Source organism: Pollachius pollachius, assembly GCF_949987615.1.
Source record: "Pollachius pollachius genome assembly, chromosome: 16".
Classification (NCBI taxonomy): Eukaryota; Metazoa; Chordata; class Actinopteri; order Gadiformes; family Gadidae; genus Pollachius; species Pollachius pollachius.
Genome location: NC_136949.1, coordinates 15,009,343 through 15,034,612, shown reverse-complemented (window position 1 = coordinate 15,034,612; position 25,270 = coordinate 15,009,343). Strand labels below are relative to the sequence as shown.

The window sequence follows — 25,270 nt, the reverse complement described above, 5'->3', positions numbered from 1 at the left end:
TGCAACCCCAAGTCCATTCAATCCGCTCCCACAGAGAACTCCAATCAGGGTCCACGGATCTACTTGGCCTTTACCAAGCTGGTCACGTGACCTGTAAGAAGAACTGCTTCGGAGCGCCTCAGAGATGACTCAAGTACATACTGTCAACATTTGTGAGAGCAAGGGTCAAAGTTCAAATCTTAGCATGCTGTATTGTCAGAATTTAAATATATATATATATAAATATAGTTTAATATAGGTGTGTGTGTGTGTGTGTGTGTGTGTGTGTGTGTAAAGCAATTCTGTTGTTGTCCAATTAGGTACATTATCAAAAAGCTAAGATAAAACAAGATTTATTGTTGTTTCCTTTTCAGAGATAAATAGAAAGAATGAACCAAAAACGATGACTAATGCAAAACACACGTTGTGGATGTATTATTTTTGCAATGGAAACCAGATGGATGCAATCCAGTAACCCTGGTACGGTCACCACCTGTTTAGCTGGCTCCATTTTTAAAGCGTGTGTTAAACAATTATGCAACATAACACATACACGTCACACAAACACCCCCTCACACATACACACACACGCACGCACACAGCCTAGTCTCATTAATCAAACACATTCTAAGTTCACAGTTACATTTCAAGTTCAAGTACAAATATATTCAAGGACACATTCTCAGACTTGGCTGTCAAGCTGTCTTTAACCCATCAGATGTGTTTTTTGACAGCATCACTTTAAGTTTGGATTCAAACCATGATCTACAGCTACTCTTCAAATGCACATTAAACATTCATCGATACTGCATTGATGTAATGTAACTGGCTTGAAAAATGACTCCAATGGACACCAAGCTCTTGCTATCCCTCTTCTTTGGATCAATGCACTGCTTCCTGCTGGGCCACAGAAGAGGCTGAAGATTACTGGTAGCCAGGCGCCAGAACATCTCATTCTGGGAAGGACAAGGAACGGGGGCCTAAACCAGTGCAATTTAAAGAAGGCAACGCTGAAATACTGTACGAACTACTGTACAAAATACTGTATCCAATCACCATTCCGAAGAGAATAGAGAAGAAACCCCTGGTCAACTGCTCCGCCCAGATGCCCATCACGCAAACTGTGTCATAGATAACACTGTTCCTTCCTTTCTAACCATGGATATTTAAAACCATGAATGAACATTCAAGAAAGACATTGGCAACTGCTAACAAGGAGTACAAATACAAAGCAGAACATAACTTTTTGACAGAGGCGACAATGTAAGACAAACACAGGTGTCAGTCATAAGAGTAATTATGGGTCTGCTCCTTTTATGCAATACGTCACAGGCAGTAGCCTTATCTTCACCTGTCTGACTCTACTCCCTAGTGTGCCCTGGCGCCACGATGATACATGGCCACAAGAGGCCGCCATCCGTCAGCAAATTACCTAAATTCTAGGTTCATTCAGGGAGCATTGCATGTGGGTATTGACCGTATGTAGGTTTGAATGTGTTCAGTTAAAATACCTTTTGAAAGGTTTTTCAAAAGATCTTTACGTATTCGCTGAGAGAAAGCTGTGCTTTAGCTAAATTTGTCTGTTGTACACAATTGTCACACTTTTATTATTTATATAAAAATACTGAAACCCAGAATTTTCATATAGCCTTAAATCCCCTGATGAAATACCTGAGCGAACACTTTCCTTCTAAGCATATTCTTTTTGCAGATTTATTAACCTCCCAGGCTCAACGACAAGTGGAGGAAAGGGGCGCTGACATGGTTGGAGCGTGACTTCCCCCCTATCCCACCCCTCGGACCAGCTAGCCTGCTCGCGCTTCACAAGGCGACATCATCCCCTTGGTGGTGCTCGGAGACATCCTCATCATGCCCCGGGTCATCAAGGAGGTGGAGGCAGTGAGTCGGGTGGGCGACTGACAGCGATATATTGTTTCACTTCTTGCGACTGTACTTAAGTTGTGATTTACTGACATGACTTCTCCCTGGTGGACAGATGGACAGACGTCCCAGGACACCACAGTATCTATGTTTTATTCACAGCTGTGGCCAACAGAAACATTTGGAGCCCTGATTTAAAAGAATAAAGTGTTGATGCAGGCCGCACACGTTCTGGAAGTTTCTAGGTCTGGGGTGAAAAAAAACTAAAAGCTGCTTCCCCATGCTATGTTGGAACCCTGGGAACAGGGGGCAGGCCAGTCCCTTACCACTGGAGAGTGGGCTCATAAAACACAACCAGATCAGAGATGGGTTCTTTTAACTTGAATGGCGTCTTAAGGTAGTTATGGTTAGACATCGACGCAAGGGGTTTACGAACCCTTTACGTCCAGCGCAAGGGCCTGACATGCGCCTCCTAAAAATTGTAACATTGCGTCAAGGAGATGCAGCAGCAAGGGCTGTGATTGGTCCGCTAACTACATCAATTCCGGTTCTAACTTCCCTAAGCGCCATTTTTGTAAGTGTTTGAGTCGGTTGGCTGTGTGTACGTTTGTGAGAGAATAGAATTGAAGAGCATCTGTTGGAGGAAGTGTGGGGCTACCCGCACTTATACAATGTGTCTTTGAGTAATTACAAGGATCACCAGATGTACAGCAATTCTTGCCGGGTGATGGCTCAGAACGTCGGGTTAACGGTTGATGACTGCCGCAAGAAACCATGAATGTGCAGTAGCCGTTCCAGCCAAGCTGCGTTGGCTTTACCGATGGACTTCAGATTCTATCTGTCGCCAGAAGGTGCTGTGCCATGGCAGTCTGACATTGTATCCCAATGCACACTTGGAAAGTGATGCTTAAAAACTTGCTAAAGCAACTTGTGCAACAGTTTTGCAAAAAAACACGTTAATTTCTTTGTTGCAATGCAAAGTGACAAGGTACAAAGAATAAAATGAACTATTTACAAGTGCAAAAGGATAATAATGATGACATGAATTCCTTGCCAATCATCTGACGAGTTATCACGGTTCGGGCAGACCATTGTGGACATGTTGCGGAGGGTGCCCCTGGAGAAGAGGACTGATGTTTTCATCCAGGTTTGATGAGCTTGGAAGCACATCATATACTGCCTGGATGAGGAATTTATTGTGGTGAGGCTCGGCTTTCCGCAGCTCAGCCCAGGTTACTTTCGACCCAACTGCGTTCTCCCATCTTGTCCAAGCTCCCTGTTGCTTCATTCCACTGCCTTGACGGTTCTTGTTTCTTCCACTGCAGCTCTCACTTCCTCCTGAACAAGGCGGCGCCCTTCCTTCCCCGCTGCTGTTCATTTGGGGAGTTGGAAAGGAGCCTAGCCCAGCTCTGCCAGTTGTGTGACCACTCCCACCATGTTCCTTTTACGCATCCTTGCCTCGGCCTCTTGAACTGCGACCTCTGCCCTCCACTTCCTTCCAGTCCTCACTTGGATCCCTGCTTTAGCCACCTTCGGATCATGTGAGTCCCTGTACTGAACCACTTCTCTGGCTCTTGTAACCTTAAACTCCCCCTTCAAGGATTTGAAGGGCAGTTGCAGTTTATTGGTGTTCCCGTTGAGTGCAAGGCTGCTCAGGCTCCTCGGTAATCCAAGCCATCTCTGAAGGTAGCTTCTTACCCTCCTCTCTAAGGTCTCCACTTTTGAGATGGGGACTACATAGACAAGGAGGGGCCAAAGGATCCTGGGAAGAATGCCGTGTTGGTATATCCATGCTTTGAACTTTCCAGGTAGGCCAGACTTGTTGTATCGCTCGGAGAGCTGTCAAAAACCTTGCCCAAGCTTTTGACTGGCTTCTCTGAGATGGTTGGGGTGGCTGTGCCTGTGATGTTAAAGCGGAACTTGTCTACCACCTTCCCTTTCCTCAGCACCGTAGACCTTGATTTGGCTGGTTTATATCGCGTCCTTGCCCAGTCCATCACCTTTTCGAGTCCCTTCAGAATCCACCGGCAGCCTGGGACCGATTCTGTCATGACTGTGAGGTCATCCATGAATGCCCTGATGGGGGGTTGCCGTTGATCGGGTTTCGATAGGGGCCCTCTGCACTCTGGCTCAGCAGACTTGGTGAGCATGTTCATGGCTAGGGACAATAGTGTCACAGAGATAAGGCACCCTGTGATGATCCCGATCTCCACCTTGGGCCAACGTGATGTTATTGCTCCCCAAGAGACCAACTTGTGGGTGGAATGGAGCCAAATGCATTTGCCAGGTCAAGCCACAGCACTGACAGGTTGCCCTTGGTCTCTCTTGCCTCCCTTATCAGCTGTGTCATCACACCGTTGTGCTCCAAACAGCCTGGAATTCCCGAAACACCGCCCTTCTGGACAGATGTGTCGATGTAGGTGTTCTCTTTAAGGTAGGTACCCAACCGTTTGGAAACAGTGCTGAGGAAGATCTTTCCCTCGACACAAAGTATGGAGATAATGCGGAACTGGTCTAGTTGGGTGGAGTTTTCCTCCTTCGGGATCCACACCCCTTCAGCTACTCTCCATTGATCTGGGATCCTCCCTCTTCTCCAGAAGACTTGCAGGATTTTCCACAGACGCAGCAGGAGTTTAGGACAGTTCTTATACACTTTGTATGAAGTGCCACTCGGTCCTGGAGTGGAGCTTGCCCTTGCTTTGCGGACGACCTCCCTGACTTCCTTTAGCTGCAGCTCTGACATGTCAAACTGCACCTCAGGTTCAGGGGGGTCTATGAGGATGTAACATTCTCCCAGCTCCTGCTCTCTTGCAGGGTCGCTGTACGTCTGCCTCAGATGTTGGTCTATGTCTTCCTGCAAGGAGGCAAATTTACCACTGCGCTTCTGCCCCAACAAATCCTTGGTGAACTTGAAGGGGTTGGAGATAACGGCAGCGCGCTTACGTGCTCTCTCGCGGCGCCGCCTCCGATGCCACTTAGCCTAGCGGAGAACCCTGATCTTTTTCCGTAGGATGCACATTAGCTGGGCCAGGCCAATGCGATCCTCGTCTCCGGCCTCCTTGTATTGGAACTTCAGTGCCTTCATCTCCTGCCTGATGTTATGGATCCTCACAGCTCTTTGGTTCTTTGAGTAAGTTGTTCCAGAGCTTTTCTTTACCTCCTCACCGAATCGCTCAGCTGCAATACTGACAATGATTGTTGCCATAGCTGCTTCCATTGTTGCCATAACTGCTTCCACAGTGAGGTCATGCTAGCCGCTGGCCATTTGATCCGCCTCCTGTCAGATTTCATGCTCGAGGGATTAGCTTCCAACACTTGGAGGTTCCGGGCACTATGGGGTGACTCCGGGCCTGGTCCCTCCTGCGTCTCACCAGGTTGAAAAATAGTTAGATCAACTCGAAAGCTGAATTCGACAAAAAAAATCTGCAACAAAAACGGAAGATAGGCTAGTAATAGCTCGCATCAGATTCAAGATGATGGTACTGGCATACAAGGCAGTCGATGGAACTGCCCCTGCCTACCTCCAAGCATTAGTAAAGCCACACACCCCAGCTCGATCCCTCCGCCCAACTACCTCAGCTGGACGTCTGGTACCGCCATCGCTAAGAGCAAGCAAACGTCGATCAGCGAAGTCACAACTTTCTCTGTTTTGGGACCTCAGTGGGGGAAAGAGCTCCCTACCGATGTCAGGATCGCAGAGTAGCTCACCAGCTTCCGCAAAAGACTCAAAACTCACCTGTTCAGAGTTCACCTCGATTCTGCATAGAAATCAATGCACAGCCACCATTGAATGTTGTACGTCCTGGCACTTGTACATTGCACTTATTCAAGGTACTTAATTGTGTAGCATCAACAGTAGCTGCTATTATTGCTTTAAACGGGGAATGGGTTAGCCTAGCAATTGTAATACTTGCACTTGGTTCTATGAACATCTTTACTGTACCGACAGCGATATATTGTTTCACTTCTTATGACAAATGTACTTATTGTAACAAATGCACTTATTGTAAGTCGCTTTGGATAAAAGCGTCTGCTAAATGCCCTAAATGTAAATGTAAATGTAGTTGGTCGTCGTTGTCCATACAAGACGTCTCCATTTCATGGATCAATACCGAGTAAAAAAAGAGTTTACGGCTATGAAGGCAACAGTTAGATATATTTTGTTGTCAATACGTCAAAGCACTTTTGAACACGATATGCTATGTTTTGCAGTCTGATAGCACTGCTAATGTGCTAGCTAGCCCAAACAAAGGCTGACCAGAAAACCACAGAGGAATATTTACCTTGGCGTCAAGATTCAACGATCTTCTCCGCTTTGGCTGTCGTCTCCGCCACATCAACATGAAAACCAGCAATATTCTTTGCTCGGTTTCGAACAGACCATTCTCCAACACTATTCTCTCTCTCTCTCGGTCACCATAGTTCACTGTGGCTGGGGCAAAGCCGGAAGGTAAACAAATAGTCTACAACGAGGCTATGACGAAGGACGACACGTGAGTCTTGGTTGGTTGGTCAGTCTTTACAAAAAACATAGCACCCCCAACCGTTGTGGCAATTAATTGAAAAGCCAAACGTAAACCCGATGCAGAACCAAAACAGGTATACGAATGCGTCGAAGCGACTGCGTGGTCATTGCGTTGCGTATACGTGGATCCAAAAACAAACCGTTTTAGTCGTGAGATAAAATGCTGTCATCGCTCTCTTTCTCCCCCTGCTGTCCATCCTCCCCCTTCAGAATCAGAGTACCACACCTCACGCTGCCTGGGTCCACGACCAGGCACTGGCAGGAGCCCCTCTGGTGTCGGATGGGAGGAGATGGAGGTGGGCATTATTGGTTAGAAAAAGGGCGGGACTTGATGAACACCCCTTTATCAAAGAGATGCAATTCTATGTGGTGGAATGCATTGTTTATATCCAGATAAACAGTGTGCTAAACATTTTTGTTTAGCTTTTTATTGATTTTGCTGGCAGGAGGGCTAGGGGCCTAAGAAACTGGATGCTCTGACAACCGGCTTTGGGTTCCGGGTCGGTGCGGCAACGCTGGCAGCAGATTGGCCATGAACGTGACAGCGTATGTGGCCGAGGTTACCAAGGGAACAGCCAACGTCTATAATATCGGATGTTCAGCTATCAGCACTTGTGTGTTGAAACACAGCAAGATTAATGTTTTTAACACACTGCACATGTCTATAGTCTTTCTATAGTGAGGATGCACAGGGTTGATGAAGTAAGAATGCATACATTTTTAGTTCTTTTGTAGCTCCGATATTATCAGTGTGTGTTAGCGTGTGTGTGTGCATGTGAGTATGATATTGTGTGTGTGTGTGTGTGTGTTTGTGTGAGTGTGTTTGTGTTGAGTTTGATATTGTGTGTGTTTACATTTGTTTGTGTGTTTGTGTGTGTGTGTGTGTGTGATATTGTGTGTGTGTGTGTGTGTTTGTCTGAGTGTGTGTGTGCGTGGGCGCGTGTTTGTGTGTGTGTGTGTGTGTGTGTGTGTGTGTGTGTGTGTGTGTGTGTGTGTGTGTGTGTGTGTTTGTGTGTCTGTAGGATCGGGGGAAGGCCTTCGGCCATCATTTAGAGGCGGTTACCTTGAATTTCTCAGACACTATTTTCTCAGACACTACTAATGGATTTAAAGATAAAATCAGAAGAGATTTCTGAAGACCTGGGGCTGGATTCACAAAGTATCTTAAAAACAAAAATATAAAACTGCTATTTATTTTCCTAAGATTTAAAATAAATCTGCTGCTTACAAGTAAAATAATTAAAGCATCTAAAGATAATGTTGAAGAATTGCAGTCTTAGGTAACTTTGTAAAATTGGTATTCAGGAAAATTCTGCAGAATTATCTTAAGACAATTTTGTGAATATGGTTTCAAGCAGCATTAAATATGCCACGAGGTAAGAAAAACAAAACCTGACAGAAACCTGTAGACACACATTTACCCTAAGACAGCAACATTACTCATCTGAAGAGTATGATATAAACCCTAAACGATATCACTGACCACGGCGCTAAAGGACACAATGCTGTTGTAAAGAGGATGCCAGAGCACTAGAGGTAAAGGCAACATCCCAGGTCTAAACAAGACTTTCACGTCCTTTTCAAGTTCATTCTCTTTTCTCAAACTTTATATTATTTTGTCTGTTGATTTCAAGCATCTAAAACTCTTCCATCTGTAATTCCCTCATTTGATAAGGGGCAAAGAATGTTAAACAACTGTTGAAGCATACTAATAACCTAAAAGATACTGAGGCTGATACAGACTGTTCTTTGGTTTGCATTTGTGTATTGATTTGTGTTTTCTGTCTGTGCAGGTCGCAAGTCAGGCGAGGGCTATTTGATCTACGGAAAAGGAAGGAAGGACTAGAGTGTGAATCCTGCTGCTGAAAATATCCTCAAGGATCTTAAACTTCCTGCACTGCCTGCTGTGTCGGACAACTTCCCATCCCTTGATCCGAGTCAGTCAGTTAGTGTTTGTGTGTGTGTGTGTGTGTGTGTGTGTCCGTCCGTCCGTCCGTGTGTGTGTGTGTGTGTGTGTGTGTGTGTGTGTGTGTGTGTGTGTGTGTGTGTGTGTGTGTGTGTGTGTGTGTGTGTGTGTGTGTGTGTGTGTGCAGTTCCCAAAACTCTGACATCCAGTACCAGACCAGTGTCTCGCTCCGTGAACGACGCAGTGATGTGTCTGCAGGAAGGCATTCTGGGAATTCCTGTGGGGGGCAACATCGGTGCGGCGCTCAGGTTGGGCTTCCCTCACTTGGGAGGTCTCTCTCTCTCTCTCTCTCTCTCTCTCTCTCTCTCTCTCTCTCTCTCTCTCTCTCTCTCTCCCTCTCTATCTCCCTCTTACTCCCTCTCTCTCTCTCTCTCTCTCTCTCTCACTCTCTCGCTCTCTCGCTCTCTCTCTCTGTCTCTCTCTCTCTCTCTCTCTCTCTCCCTCCCTCTCCCTGCCTCACTCACTCACTCAATCACATACTCTTACGGCCATTGTGGCATTTGACCTGTGATGATGTATACAAACTAAAATGATCAATATCCAATATTTTGAGCGGAAGCAATATAATACTTTTCATATCATTAAATCCTATTTTGTTGTTATATTTAGTGACTGATTTAATGAGTAAGTAGCAGTCTAATAAGTGATACATTGTCCCTTATAGGCCATACTACTCTAGTTTTAGTCCAACATCTCTGCAAGGCTTATTTTGTTAAAGTCTTTCAATGCAATAAACCCAGCAGTTTTTTCCCCCTCTCCCCGCCAGCACAGCTGCAGACATAGCAGTATATCCCAGGGAGGAGGGCTGATTCACGAGGCAGGCTGACTCAATTTGCCATGAAACACTGGGAAACCAGTAGGTGATTAATCTCACTTTGAGAGAGAACTGCAGGTGTTGGTATTGTAGCCAGAACTTCTAGAGTCTAGAAGATTGTCTAGAATCTAAACAAGCTTAGTTTTAATGAATCATTTAGTGATGCTTTTCGTAAGAATCCATTCAAGTTATTAACGTAATATATTCATATTTTCATAAATATTTATTTAGCAAATAATGTATCAATACATAGGGAATATGTAAGGAACATCATTGATTTACCTAATACTTTAGCTTTAATAAGGAAAAATATACCTATTATCATAACCTATTAATATGTTATTAGTCACATCTGAGTTGTGGTTGTTGAGTGACATCAGACTCAACAACCACAGGTTGGAGGTCTAATTTCTGTAGATATGAATATGTATGTGCATGCACACTTGCTTATTTCATACATTTCCTCTCACTTTAGTGTATTTTATAATCAACAGCGTGTAAAAACGAAACGTTCTTATAACCTTATTATTTATTATTCCAGCAGCATACTTGATAAGTCTTGTTTCCATGAACACCAGTGAGCTGTAATATGTGTACACTAGTCCCTGGGTGTTCACCAGCATCTCCACCAAGTGCACAACGATGGCTCGTACCAACAACACAACGGCAAGAAACGTTGTCTATACAGCCTGGAGTCAGTACGGATGGCTGGGGGAAGTCTCCCGAGCTCATCCACTTCCTGGACCCCCTGACCCCTTTATATACCCTTTACACTGAGAAGTCGCTGTAGGACAAACTCATTGTAATGCACAACACTATTTAGGGGCCTGCTCCGGTTATGAACCAGCACCAACTGACCTAGTAAAGATGAGTCTAGTGCCTGGTATGCAAAAGGAAGAGACCCATAATTAGTTGAACTCCTGTGTTCTTCCTAAAACGACCCCTCTGTGAAAAAGTTTGATCCAAACCGTCCAGGGCACTAATCATGCCTTTGTTTACCAAGGAGCCACCGATTTCCGCGATGGTAACGTGACTTTCTGTCGAAGAATCCCCGGGTTTTGGCGTGATGCTACAGAAACCCTGTTGCACAGAACACATTTGAGCGTCACATCTTTATTGTCCCGCGGAAGTCTTCAGTGGCAGGAATGGCAGCCTGAGGATCCCTCTGAGAACTCCATTTGTGAACTATAGAAAATTGTATTAGATCCAGCCATTTGCTGGAGCTTGTCGCTCTGCCTGCCTACCAGAGTGTACCAAGGCAGTGTCGCAGTGTACTATCAACCCACGCCACCCCTTTCTCTGTAAGACGTCTCCTCTTTGACAAAAGCACGCGTGTTCCGATTGTTCGTGATTACTTCCTGTCGAATGGACAGGATGTTTGTTTATATCTATTTATTGACACTCGAGTGCCGATCGACAAGATTGCTGGCTTCAAAAAAAAAAAAAGGTCAGCTAATGCATTTCGCACGGCTCAGATTTCTCTCATGTGGTTTATAATCGTACGCCCAACACAAAACCAATGCATCTCTATCAACCTATTCCTCTCAACGTCTTCACATCACATGTTGGTCTTGCATTCCACCCACGGTAATCCAGGCAACATCACTTTGCTCATTTTTCCCAGCAGCAACTGAAGAGGTGAAAACACTAACTGTAGATACGCTACCACATCACTAGACTCCAGCCGTCCTTCTTTATTAGTAAACTATAGTCCCTGTCTCCTTGTTTTGTGCAGCAGACTCAGTCATCATGAGTTATGGAGGCACAGGCCCCCCTATGGCAGCCCGTCCAAGGACAGCTTCTCTCCACGGCCGCATGGCGTGCTCCAGTAACCAGGCCTTCACAGCTGGTTGATCCCAGTAAAAGGCACATTCAGAATGGCTCAGTGGCCAACAGGCACATTATTAAGGACAGTGTGGGCTGTGTAGTGTTGATGTGTGTGTGTGTGTGTGTGTGTGTGTGCGTGCGTGTGCGTGTGCGTGTGCGTGCGTGTGTGTGTGTGTGTGTGTGTGTGTGTGTGTGTGTGTGTGCGTGTGTGTGTGTGTGTGTGTTATATCTTGGGCCGCCAGCCCTGTATGAACTGTGTGATCTTGGTGACGTGCAGTCTGCTCAGGTGGAAGTCATGTGACAGGATGTCCTCGGTGAGCTGCACCAGGAGGCGGCCGTCGATGCGCTCCCGCTGGAACACGCCCACCGCCGCCTCCGATAGGCCGATGAACCGCAGGCAGGCGGACACCTCCTCCAATGAGAGAGCAGAGAGGTCGGCGGGGGGCCGCCAGGCGGGGTCGCCGGCCAGGGCCAGCGACGTGTCCCCGCCCCCTCCCGTCGAAGTCCCTCCCCCTTCCGCACCCCGGGAGGCGTCTGTCGCGGGATTGGCCGGGGGCTCGGGGGACGGGCATGGGGATTGGCGGTTGAAGGGATTTAGCGCTCCGAAGGGAGCGAATCGGCTCTGAGGGGGCGGCGGCCTGAGGCGAGGACCGGAGCTGTACGACTCCAGCCAGGGCTCGGACCAGGTGGCCTGGGCCACGTGCGGATTGGACGTTCCCCCGGCAGGGAGGCTGGGGATTGGCTCAGGGCTTGGTTGGGCGGGCGTAGGGGCGGGGCAGTCGCCCCAGGAGCAAGGGTAGCAGTACAAGGAGTTGTCTGGAGAGGGGGACAAACTGGGGCCGAAAAGAAAGACGGGAGAATACCACCGGATTAGAATTAAGAGTCAGAATATAGGAGGACACGGACACTGAGCATCATGATGTGTGAACACTTTTCTTGTACGCAAACAATATAATGTCACATGCAGCACAATGGGGTGTGTGTTTTTGTTTGTGTTTGTGTGTGTGTGTGCGTGTGTGTGTGTGTGTGTGTTGGGGGGGGTTCTTTGTGTGTGTGTGTGTGTGTGTGTGTGTGTGTGTGTGTGTGTGTGTGTGTGTGTGTGTGCGTCCCCCTCACCTGTCCTGCAGGCCTGAGGAGTAGAAGGACCTGTTGGGTCGGGGGGAGGCAGAGAGCTTGGGGAAGCGCGGGGGGACTGGGGGGCTAGGGGCCGGGCTGGACACACACTCCGCTTTAGAACAGCGAGGAGGGACGGGAGGGGCGATGAGGAACCGGCACTCCTCTCTCACCTACGCACACGCACACACACACACACACACACACACGTGATATGCATATGTAGGTGGACACATGCTCAAACAAGGCAATGTTCTGGTTCCTCAGCTTCCTTCAAGGTGTGTGTGTGTGTATGTAAGTGTGTGTGTGTTTCTGTGCAATCGAGCGTACGTGCGTGTGCGTGTGTGTATGTCTGCGTGCTTGTGTGTGTGTGTGCGTGTGCGTTTGTGCATCAGTCTGTGTTCCATTTGGGTAAATGGTTGGGTGAATGTCAAACTTTGTGACCTTTACACATCATCAACACACACAACACAATACCCCCCCCCCCCCCCCACCACACACACACACATGCACATACACTCACACAAATATATCTTGGCAAGTTAAATATCAGGGAATGAAGCACGCTGGCTCTGACAGGGTGTAATTCAGCTGAGCCAGCAGAATCGACGCCCCCACATTCCCTGCCCTCTGTAACCGCCCCCTTCCGTCCATGTTCCCGCCTCCTCCTTCCCCCACCCGCCTGTTGGTTGGCCCATGTCAGCCTGAGTGTGTCTCCCACCAGCACAGCCGCTACTGTATTTTGGTTTATATACGTCAATAGTTACGTGTGCTAACTGACAGTATAGTAGGTTGGACACACACGCACACACACAAGTACTCAATAGCATTAGCATTACCATTGGCAATAGGATCCGAAACTGTATATACTGTACTGTATTTGCATTGAATTATGCAATCGCATAATCGCGTTTTTCTGGAGGGACTGTATATACTGTATATATACCACAGCAGGCTACTGTCTCAGCTGGTTGAGCCTTAAGACGCAGTTTAGCTAATTGTCCATCTTCTCAAAAGTGCTTGACCTGTCTATAGTCTCATAGTAATTGGAGGCAATTGCCCTTATTCTATATTAATAGAAAAACTTACAGCCCATGGTCAATTACAGCCATATCCATGTACATTTATATACGTGTATTCACATGTATATTGCATGAGTGTACATACTTGTTTGTGCAAGTTTGTGTGTGTGTTTGCTGTGACTCCATAGGCTGCTATATGTTAAGCAGTTGTTCCAGGAATGGTGCTCTGTGCTGTGGGTGTGTGTGTGTGTTTATAATGTGTGTGTAATGTGTGTGCACGAGCACATATGTGTGTGACTGTGTTGTGAGTGTATTTCTGTGGTCTGTGAGGTTTAAAAGCTGTAATGTATGAATAATTCAAGTCAGGCATCCTGACATTTTAACAACCGGATACCGTCTAGGGCCATGACAGACAAGATAAGAGAGAGAGAGACAGAGAGAGAGAGACAGAAAGAGAGACAGAGATAGAGATAGAGAGAGAGAGAGAGAGGGATAGAGGGAGAGAGATACAGAGAAAGAGAGATGAAGCAAGAGAGTGAGAGATGGAGAGAGAGAAAGAGTGAGAGAAAGAGACAGAGAGAGAGAGAGAGACAGAAGGAGCGAGGGAGAGAGAAAGAGAGAGAGAGGGAGATAGCTGATGGAACTCACAGCGTCTGACTTGGGCGGTATGGGGGGCGGGGCTGACACCACGCTGGTCACCACGGTGCCCAGGGTTCCGTCCATGGAGGAGGAGGAGTGGAAGGCGATGAGGTTGGGCTCCTTGCCCAGGCCCTCGGCGTTCTGATTGGTCCACAGCTCCTCATAGGGGATCTCCTCCCCGGCCCGGCTCTCGGCGTCGGACCACTCGGGCGTCGTGTACTCCCTCTCCTCCACGGGCACCTCCCCCAGCGAGTCTCTGCAGCGGCGGGGCAGCGCCTCCGACGCGTCGCCACCCCCACCGCCGCCGTTATCGCTAACGCCGCCGCCGTAGCTGCCGCCGCCGTAGCCGCAGAGGGCGATGCGGTGCAGGGCGGGGCCCAGCGCGTCCGACACGCAGATCCCCCCGGAGCGGCGCGGGCTCCCGCACTCCTCGGCCACGCCCTCTAGCTCGGGCCGCGTCTCCCTCACGGCGCGCGAGTAGGCGTCGGCGTCGAAGGCGTGGCGCAGGAGCAGGCTCTCCAGCGCCGCCGCGCGCACTGAGGCCTCGGCCACGGCGAAGCGGGGCATGCAGCGCAGCAGCAGGAAGTGGGAGGGCGAGACTTCCTGCCGCCGCAGCACCAGGCACAGCACCACCGTCTTGCTGACGATGTTGAGCAGCTTGTAGCGGTGGCCTTCGCGCACGGCGTGCCGGTCGTAGGGGTTGCGCGGCGGCCGCGCCGGCACCGACACGTTGACGGGGAGGCGCACGCGCTCGATGACGCTGCGCACCGTGTGCTCGGTGCCCAGCATGCCTTGCTCCAGCGGGGAGCGTGTGCAGAAGCGGCCGCGGCAGGCGAAGGGCAGGCTCAGGCTCTGGTTGGTGCGGTGGTTCATGCAGACCAGGCACGGCGTTTTACCTGGAGGGGCCAGGGGAGGACGTTCAGCAGGGAACGCTCTGCTCTGCCTTTTGATATTAGGCTATGCTATTCTCCTTTTTTCATTTAAGGTGTATTTGAATAGGGACGGATACAGAAACATAAATAAGCTCGAGACAGTCGTCTGTAAAAGCGAATTCACAACACTTGTCCCTCGTGGGGCCGAGCCGGAGGCTTAAAGCTGCTGTAGGCCCGAATCGATGGTTGTACAGATAGAGAGCAGGGAAGAGCTCCCTTTCCTGCATTCCTCAGCGATTGAGGAGTGTTGCATTTCCTGCACCTGTTATTCATGATTGGTCGGAAAAGGACTGGAAGCTGTCCAAATTCTGAATTTGCTTGTACAGAGTCAATGAGAAAAATGTTATTATACTCACGTAAAACTGATTTTGTCATTTCTAACAAATTTGACAATAGCTCTAATAATAGCTCTAATCGTACCTACAGCACCTTCGAAGGAAATGCCTAAATGATAATGTCACTTTGGACGCCTTACTTCGGGGCGTCTTGCCCAGCCGCCGGAGGAGCGCGCTGAGTCCACTCTTCTCCCGAGAGGGCGTGGCACACAGGAGCTCCGCCTTCCCCATGAGTGACAGCTCATCCCCAGCCTGCAGAGTGAAGCTGTACTGTTCACTGTCCTCGCTGAATTCCCCGGACACCACCTGCAAACACACACGCACACAAATGAACACACACACATTCACACGTTCACACAAACATCCAGATATACACACAATGCATGTGCATGTTGAATGATTGTGTGTACACATTCAAAGAATTGTGCGCACACACATTCCCATATAGATGCACACACACACAAATATACACAAACACAAAATAGAAAAGCACATTCATTCCAGTTCACACACAAAAACCAGTGGACACATAATCCACCAAACATGCACATACACGCTTTTTCATTGCAATGTGACACGCGCCAATCTGAACTGATTGCATCTGCCAGCATCAATCAGAGAGAGAAAGCGAAAGTGTGAGAGAGAAGAGAGAGCATGGTGAGAGCGAAAGGGAGAGAGAGCCAGAGTGAGAGCAAGAGAGAGAAAGTGAAACCAAGAGAGAGAGGCCAGGGTGCGCTTGGAGCCAAAGAGAAAGAGCAAGAAATAGAACGCAAGAGAGAGAGAGAGAAGAGTGTGTGAATCGAGGCGAAAGAAAGCGAGAGAGAGGGGGTGGGGAAGGAGGACCCTTACCTTGACACTGAAGGTGATGGCCTCCATGACAAAGACGCGGTCGGGGAAGGCGGCGGCCACCTCCTCCACGCTGCAGAAGTACTGCACGGGGTCGCGCACGTCCCGGTCCTCGTCCAGCAGCTTGAACCTCCCTGCCAGGGGGACACGGGGGGGGGGGGGGGGGGGGGGAGGGGGGAGGAGGAGTAGTGGATAGGATGTGGGAGAAAGAGAAGAGAAGAAAAGAAGGAGATTGAGTGGTTTCTTTTATAATTGCTCTCTGGGTCATTTTGGGACCATCCAAGCACCCCCCTCTCTCACTCTCTCTTTGTCTCTCTCTCTCTCTCTCTCTATTTTTCACCCAACCACATGTAAAAACACACAAGGGAAGAACACACAGTGACACCTGACCTGTGATCTCTCTCTCTCTCTCTCTCTCTCTCTCTCTCTCTCTCTCTCTCTCTCTCACTCGCTCTCTCTCTCAGCCAATTTGAACTGCCCACTGGGTCGGCATGGCAACCGCTAAAAGGAACCCCTCAATTCTCACGCAAAGCAGAGACACATCACCATGGAGACCCTTGAGAGACACACACACACACACACACACACACACACTCACACACAGCTCTCTCCCCTGTTCACTCACCCCCTCCTCCTCCTCCTCCTCCTCCTCCCCCTCCTCCTCCTCCTCCTCCTCCTCCTCCTCCTTCTATATGTCTTCCACCCCTCCTGCACTCAAGAAACTTCCGGAGTCGAGCAACAAACTTGGTGGCTTAACGCAACGCATGACTACATTCTGTGGCTATCTTTTGTGCAGTAAAACAAAACAAAGGCAAGCACACGCACGCACACACACACACACACACACACACACGCACACACGCACACACACACACGCACACACACACACGCACACACACACGCACACACACACACACAGACACACGCACACACACACAGGGAAGGATTGATATGGTTTCTGTCTCTCTGCTGGTGTTGTTGGTGGTTTTGATTATGTAGAGCGGAATAACAAGCACAGCTTAACTCTCCCTAACCCCGTCACCCTCCACCCCTTTCCCCCCCACCCTGCCCCCCTCCCCAATCCAAACCAGGATACTGATTGGGGTGCTGTCAGAACCTCACATACAGGGAGGGGAGATTCCTGTGTGTGTGTGTGTGTCTGTGTGGATGGGGGGGGGGGGGGGGGAGCTGTTTGGTCTCAATAACAACCATGGATGGAAGTGTGGATGGAAGAAGGAGAGAGGGAGTACTACAATTAGTACATCTATCCATCCTTCTATCTGTCTATCTATAGTGTTTTAGTATCGACGGATGGATGGCCAGATAGACAAAGTGACTGACTGATACATATTTATCTTATCCACTTCTCCATGTTATGGGACGGACGGTAGTTACAGACCGATGGATGATAGATTGATAGATAGATGGATAGAAAGATAGATAGGTAGATGAATGCCAGACAGACAGTCAGCCAGAAAGACAGACAGAAAGACAGAGAGATTGCAGACAGACAGATATATATTTATTAATCTTATCCACTTGTCCATCCTATAGGAAGGACATTAGTTACAGAGAGCAATAATAATCGCCTAAGAAATAATAAAGAGCAGGGGAGGGAGAGGGAGGGAGAGATGGAGGGGGAGAAAAGAGAGGCAGAGGAAATGAGAGAGAGAAAAGGAGGAGAGCGATGAGGGAGCATTTCCTGTTGCCCGATCCCAGAGGGAGTGTGTCTGTGTTTGTGTGTGTGTGTGTATGTTTGTGTGTGTGTGTGTTTGTGTGTGGGTGTATTGCTTTCCGTCTAAGCTTATTTAGACTTCCTGTGTGACATCACTGCAAAGACATTATCTCATTCATGACGGCGTCAAAACCACCCGGTGTCTCACCTGACGCTCTTACCCTTCATCATCGTCATCATCAGCATTGCATATTAACCACATGGGGATTTTGGGGTACAGGAAGTCAACAGTTGTGATTCATGATCCAATATGCACATAACACACACACACACACACACACACACACACACACACTCACACACACACACACACACTCACACACACACACACACACACACACACACACAGATACACGTGCATTTTACACATTCAGATCCACACTCTCATAGAGACAAACACATAGACGTTCTCATGCACACAATCTGTTACACACGTACAAAATTACACAGACTATTTGACACACAAACTCTCTCTCTCTCACACACAGTCTCTAACATACACAAACACACACACACTTTCCCACATACTCTTCAACCACGTATGTAAGAACACATACACACATTCTCTCTGTCCCACACAGTCTTTCACAAACAATCTCTTTCACACGCACACACACACACACACACACACACACACACACACACACACACACACACACACGTGGAGCGAAGCCACAGCGACAACAGTAACCACCAATTAACGCTGGCGCCGCCATTGATGTAGCAGTTGATATGACAAGTGCGGCCCTCCCTGTTGTGTATGTAGAGAACTACCTCAGCTCGGCTGTGCTGGATACACAAACACCATAGGCTGCAGCAATTAGACGGTGTCATGCTTCTTTACATCCCCGCCTGGATGGACTTTTCTGCTCAACATGCAACTCCCCCAAGTTCGTCCTAGTGTGGCACTTACAACAACAGTACTTTTTAGAGATACTTCAACCTGATATCTTTCTCCGTCCCAGTCAGTTCTTTCTTTATCAACACCCTTGTATGTTCTATGCATGTCAACAACACCAAAAATGAACCCACAACGGATGGTTTTGGGATGGGGAACAAAATACATACAGCTGCGAAACACTGTTTTGTTTATGAATGCTATTTTATGAATTTGTGAATATTAAAGAAAGCTTTGCTCTGTGTTCCTGAGTTTAGCCCAGCAGTTTTCCCCTTTGATGATATCGACATCATTAGTGATCATGCAAATAATACAATCTTGATACCTTTTTGAAAGTATAATTTCTTATTCCTTATTGAACAGTCCATTGTTTCATTGCAATGAATGGGACCCCTGGATTGTGATCCATTTACCACTCTATTAATACACCTAGTCCCCTCCTGCCTTCTCTGTGTCCCGGTAATTGCTTCTGAGATTCCAGCTCATATAAGGAACTCTATAGGCTTCACAGAATAGTCGTCGTCAGACAATCACAGGGGTCGCTCCTAGCACTAATTATGGCTCTGCTCCTCTGATGTACCCGGGCACGGCTAATAGACTTATCCTCCACACTACACTCTACACTACCCCGTGTCCTGGTACCTAAACGAAGCAGTACCATAATTAGTGTTGTGAGTGAGACCTGAGTTAATCCTCCGGTGACACCCTTTTGAAACGGGTGTATTACACCTGAACCAAAATAGACTGATCACCGTGACCACTTAGTGCAGAACGGGGGGCCGCGGGACGGTGTGCGGCAACAAGGTGACATCAGCCCTCCATCGACAAGGAGGAAGTCGAGGGAGGGGGGGGGATGGGATGTGGGCTGGGAGGGGGGGGGGGGGGGGGCATTAGGATCCAGTTACACAGGGTGTTGTGGCGGTGGATTTGGGGGGCAATCGGAACAACAACGCCGGGAATGCCGGAAGGATGGACAATCCGGTGAGGTCATCTTGACCATCCCCATGAGGCCGCCGGGGACTGGGAAGGAGAGCGGGAGGCGAGAAGAGGGAGGAGGAGGAGGTGGAGGAGAGGGAGGAGGAGGAGGTGGAGGAGGTGGAGGAGGTGGATGTAGTGGTGGAGGAGAAGGGGGAGGATGGTGTGGAGGGGGATGGGGAGGAGGAGGAGGTTGTGGAGAGGGAGGAGGAGGAGGAGGAGACGTGGAGGAGGAGACGGGGAGGATGGTGTGGAGAAGGAGGACGAGGAGAACGAGGTGGGGAGAAGGAGCAGGAGAAGGTGGAGGAGGAGGTTGTGGAGAGGGAGGAGGAGGAGCAGGACGGAGGTCGGAGAAGGGGGAGAGGGAGGAGAGGGGGAGGAGAACGAGAAGGAGGAGAGAGAGGAGGAGAGGGGGAAGAGAGAGAGGAGTTGGAGGAGGAGAGGGAGGAGGATGTGGTGGTAGAAACGGGGGATGATGGTGTGGAGGCGGAGAATGGGGAGGAGGGAGGAGAGGACTGTTCAGGGAATGTATGTCCGGGGCGGGGGGGCGGGGGGCAGTTTATCGGGTTGGGTCAGGGGAGTTTCACCTTCAGTGTCTTTGCCATGCAGTGGTGTGTAATGCTCTGTGTCAGACGCAGGCCCTACTCCGAGACATTAGTAAACATCCTCCTTAAGTCGGACATGTGCTTCAATCTCAACATGTCCAGGAAAATTGATATCTTAAGACAAACGAGAAGATCCCTGTCTGTGTGTGTGTGCTGGCGTGCATGCGTGTGTGTGTGTGTGTGTGTGTGTGTGTGCGTGCGCGCGTGTGTGCTGGCGTGTATGTGTGTGTGTGTGTGTGTGTGTGTGTGTGTGTGTGTGTGTGTGTGTATGTGTGTGTGTGTGTGTGTGTGTGTGTGTGTGTGTGTGCGTGTGTGTGTGTGTGTGCGTGCGTGCGTGTGTGCGACATGACTCACCCTGGTACTGGAGTGGGATGTCTATCTTGGGACCGATGACGTAGTGTCCCTCCTCGAGGCTGTGGGCCGTCACCGTGGTCCACTGGCGGCACGAGTGGAGCAGCACCACGTCCTCCTCCGCAAGGCCCTCCACACACTCACCTGCACCGCACACACACACACACATCGTTCATTCATAAAAAGGAGTGGACTGAGCCAACTCCAACCACATTGACATGAATCATTCCTACTCTGGAGCCCCTCCAAAGATGAGCGGAAATTTAACTAAATAACTAAGAAAAGATACACACACACACACGCACAAACACACACACACACACAAACATACACACACATTCAAGAGACTTGGGATGACTTGACAATGTCTCAGATGACCAACGGATGGTATGATGATGTAATGATGGTGTGATCTCACATAGCCCACCACAGACTATTGAAAATACTTACTCACGCACACAAACACACACACAAACACACACACACACAATCGGTTCAGTACTTAGTGTCGGCACGACGGAGCTAATTAACCCCATCAGTGATGACTCCACACTCCCTGTTCTTCTTTACAGGACCCCTGAATATGGCAACCCCCTATTACACAACCTACACACACACACACACACACACACACACACACACACACACACACACACACACACACACACACACACACACACACACACATGTGCATGCACGCACATGCACACAGCTTGGGCCCCATACAGTGTCAGGCGTGTACTAGTCCATTCCCAGCATGCACTCAAAGCGCTCCTCTCCGCACAGCATTGATTTCTCGTGAGAGCACGATACAATTCAATCACGCAACACAGTCACTCTCTCTCTCTCTTTACACATTCACGCACATGTGCATCAACATACAAATCCCATTGAAGAGAATCCGTTTGCTCTATTGATGATTGACAGCTAATTCTACCCGTCGGATTTGCTCTCTACCAGCCGGGGAGATGTGGCCACGGACAGAAGGACAGACGACCAGACAGACAGATAGAAACACCGACAGAATGACAGACAGACAGAAAGTAGATGGACTGACAAACATTACAGACATCATATGTTGCATTAAGGGTGTTCGTACAATTTCTGTCAAATTGTTTTCATTTTTGAAAGCATTTGATATCAGAGTTAATGTGATATAGTCAATGCACCAGAGTATACATTACATAGAGACATGATGAAGAAATAATGAAATGTGCTCATAGGCTCAGGCACACAAATATAGCTGGTTGGACCACCAGCTATATTTGTGTGCCTGAGCCTATAGGCCAAAGATGATGATTACTTTACATTAAATATATATATATACACATTATTTGAAGGCTACAATTGTTCTTCTTAAATTTCCAATGGGGTATGGAAATTATTACAGCCCTATCATTTCAGGACTTAGATCAACAATTTATGTTTATTTATCTTCGATGCTGGTATATTTTGGAAGCTTTTAATCAGAGATATTCTATATGTTATGTGGAGAGGATTTTTGTACCGCAAGTAAAAGGAAAGTCCTGTTCCACCGTGACCACTTAACATCAGTATCCATCAAACATCAGACCTCCAGAAGACTAGTGTGCATGGAGGGACCAATGGTAAATACACACACAGTTCAATGGATTCAAATTGTACAAAGCTATTGATGTATGGATGAAGATTTAATATTAGTGGACGGCAGTTCAACTGGCCAGCTGTGGTCCACAGCTGAGGATTTATGTTTTGTTCATGAGTGGAGTGAAGTGACAGAGATGGAAAGAAACCACATTTGAGTGTAAAGAGAAACACCTTATGCCGAGCGACCAATCATTAACCACACGCACAACAGGGACCTCACCAAAGGGGCCGTTTATGATAAAAATTGGCTAAAATTAGTGCGATGTCACTACCAATTGTTTGTTGGTGGCAAGTGCATGATGATTGCTTCAGCCAATCAGAATCAGCCCCTGGAATAACAATCTGTGTTGTTGAACAAGCAGGGAGGATGTGGTTTCACGGGTTGAATTTAAATATTGGGTTCCTCTTTAACTGAAACCCTAACCTCACATCGCTTCACAGTAAGGTTCAAAATAATTCTTGACAATTTTGGGGGAGGGGAAACCGAATAATATAATAATATAATATAAGCAATATAAAAAATGCAATACAAAATAAAAGTTTGCAGCCTCACTGCTGATTTACATTCCTTAATCACAAATTTCGTATTGTATTTCGGGAACCGTTTTTCCAATTATGCATTTCCGAACAGTATTGTCATCATTGGCAGAGCTCCAGAGTGGAATATAACATTGTCAATAAATAACCATCTGGGCTGGCTGACATCAACTAAACCGCCGGGGTAAACAAAGTCCGGTTAATAAACACCTTCTTGTACCCTCACTTCTCCGCTTGTCATCTCATATATTGTGTTTGTCCCCATCTCTCTCTCTCTGAGCTCTCCATCTTTCCCAGTGGCTCGCTGCATACACGGGAGCGTGCGCGCGCTCCATTGAGACGCGTAATGTACCCGGGGTGTCGTGGGGACGCTTGCGCCTCTCCGCAGCGGGAAAGGAGAGGACACGTGAAGGTTTCCTCCTCACCAGCACTTGTTAGTATTCACAACATTCGTCGACAGATTACATCATTTACATATGAAAGGAATTGAGCAGCACTTTAGGCTGCACAACAGACACTTTGTGGCTTTCCAGGCAGCCTTGGAACACAACTTCGGCTATGTGACACTACAGCAAAGATACAAACTCGGGTTTCATAAAGACTCCTTGAGCATCAATAAATGCACATATGGTGAGACACCACTATCTTACAAGGGACGAGGGTCGCCTCTGCTTCGTGTGATTGTTTCAGAAGAGGAGCCTATTTGTAGGAGAAAGAGCCTATTTGACTTGAACTAGAACTATTCGGAAGGCAGGCGAATAGTTCAGCTTAAGTCAAATAATGGTAAAATATCCCAACTACTTTCGAAAGGGTGGAACAGGTGTAAAGTTGTGAGGCTCCAGCCCCAGCGGGGAGGGTGAACCCAGCGTTCTTACCGTGGGCTAGACGGACCAAAGTAGGCAACCGGAACTTGCTGACCACCGCGTCCAGCGGCAGGGCCAACGGGCTCCACGCGATCTCCGACAGGCTCGCCGACAGCTTCTCCATCCTCCCGAGTCATAACGGGCACGGGCTCACGGGACCGGAGACTCCGAGCACTCCCGGGGCTGATGCGGACCGAGGGGCCAGGGGCCTCGCCATTTTTTTTGCAACAGGCAGCGCAGTGGGCTACACTACACGCGAGCTCGGCTGGGGTGGAGAGTACGCGCGCTCTCTCCCTCTGTCTCTCTCTCGCTCTACCTTCCTCTCTCTCTCTCTCTCTCTCTCTCTCTCTCTCTCTCTCTCTCTCTCTCTCTCTATCTCTCTATCTCTCTCTCTCTCTCTCCCTCGCACGCTCGCTTGTTCTCAGCTCAGACAACCCTTCTTCTATTATCTGCTCTGAGCTTGTGAGTCCAGTCGGTCTCTCAGCGCGCGATGAGGAGAGAGGGAAGGAGGTAGCGGCGCGTGGATGATCTCCCGGTTTCATTATAATGATGCATCACTCAGTTCACGGAACACCGCGGGTATGCCATGTACCAACCACAAACACATTGACAATAGACAACAATCCAAGAAGAAGATCTGCTCCACTTACTTAGGTAGCGCTGACAAATACAATATTACTTTCTAGATCATATTCAATCTCATCAAATAGGTCAGTCTCAAGATGCATCCTTTAAATGTAGGCCTCAAGGTCCCGGTGTGTACGGTTGGTCTAAAGAAAGAAAGAAAAAACCATGAATCAGAAAGAAACTACATAATTGTCTTGAGGCAGCATGCATCCTTTACATAAACCCTCAGACGACCTGTGGAGGCACGCTGGGACGGCGGGGCTACTGCCCACGCTTCCCCGGAAAGATCCGCCTCGCCTTGGCCCGTGCCCTGTCCTCATGGTTTTATGTGGGATTGTTATTGACAGGATGTTCTTGATCAAGCTGTGATCTTTCTCCTTGAACCGGTGCCCTGCATTCAGGCTATGACACTATCTCAACGTAGAGTCGGGAAGGAGAACTGCAAATGTAGGGGGTGTCACCCACAATATAAATCAGCCATACGATTTAGGATTAATCAGAAATTTCCGGGTTTTAAAAAAAAAAGGAAGTTATAATCTAAGACATTGTAGGCTATATGACACGGTCGATGTCATTTTGTGATCAATATCTATTAAATTACTTCTATCTGGGACACAAAATGCTTTTTCCTGACGCGATTGAAAGCTTGACCATGTTTGTCTTTAAGGGCTGACAGTCCCTCAGAGTGCAGGCTGTATGAAGCTATTTCGCTGCCATTTCAGAGTGATCAATTGTTGGGATCGTCACCTTACTTACGACTGTTGAAACATGTAGGTTTACTGTTGTGATTCAGCAGTCCAGTTTAGCCATTATTGTGAAAAATTACAGACGTGTCAAAGTAATATGATTTTCTTGAGGTAGAACGAATGACTAATAGTATTTAATTAAAAAATATTTAATCACATAGGTCTAAGTTCCTGTTATGGAGAAACAACGCCCCCTGTTGGCCGACGCTTATAAATACTTTTCCCACCTACTCCTTTACTAAAGCTGCTGTAGGACGTACGACTTGACAGTTGTTAAAGAGAGAAAGCCGAAAATAGCAAAATAAAGTTTTCAGATGTGCGGCCCAAAATGTGCGCCCCTTCCCTCTCAACTTCACGTTTCTCACGCCATTGGGTTTTGCAGTCACACACGGATTGAAAGGCAAAATGGGTTACACTAATCAATCAGG

General features: G+C 48.1%; 1 protein-coding gene across 1 annotated transcript; it reads right to left on the bottom strand.

Annotated features, from left to right (window-relative positions):
- Nucleotides 1–9,676: 9,676 nt before the first annotated feature.
- On the bottom strand, nucleotides 9,677–23,593 carry gareml (GRB2 associated, regulator of MAPK1-like; the record flags this gene model as incomplete). The annotated part of the gene is made up of 7 exons (XM_079753895.1): nucleotides 9,677–11,825; nucleotides 12,109–12,278; nucleotides 13,776–14,662; nucleotides 15,174–15,339; nucleotides 15,883–16,013; nucleotides 20,447–20,587; nucleotides 23,482–23,593. The coding sequence occupies 7 exons, from the start codon at nucleotides 23,591–23,593 to the stop codon at nucleotides 11,216–11,218; spliced, it is 2,217 nt and encodes a 738-aa protein (XP_079610021.1). The 3' UTR covers nucleotides 9,677–11,215.
- Between the last annotated feature and the right edge of the window lie 1,677 nt (nucleotides 23,594–25,270).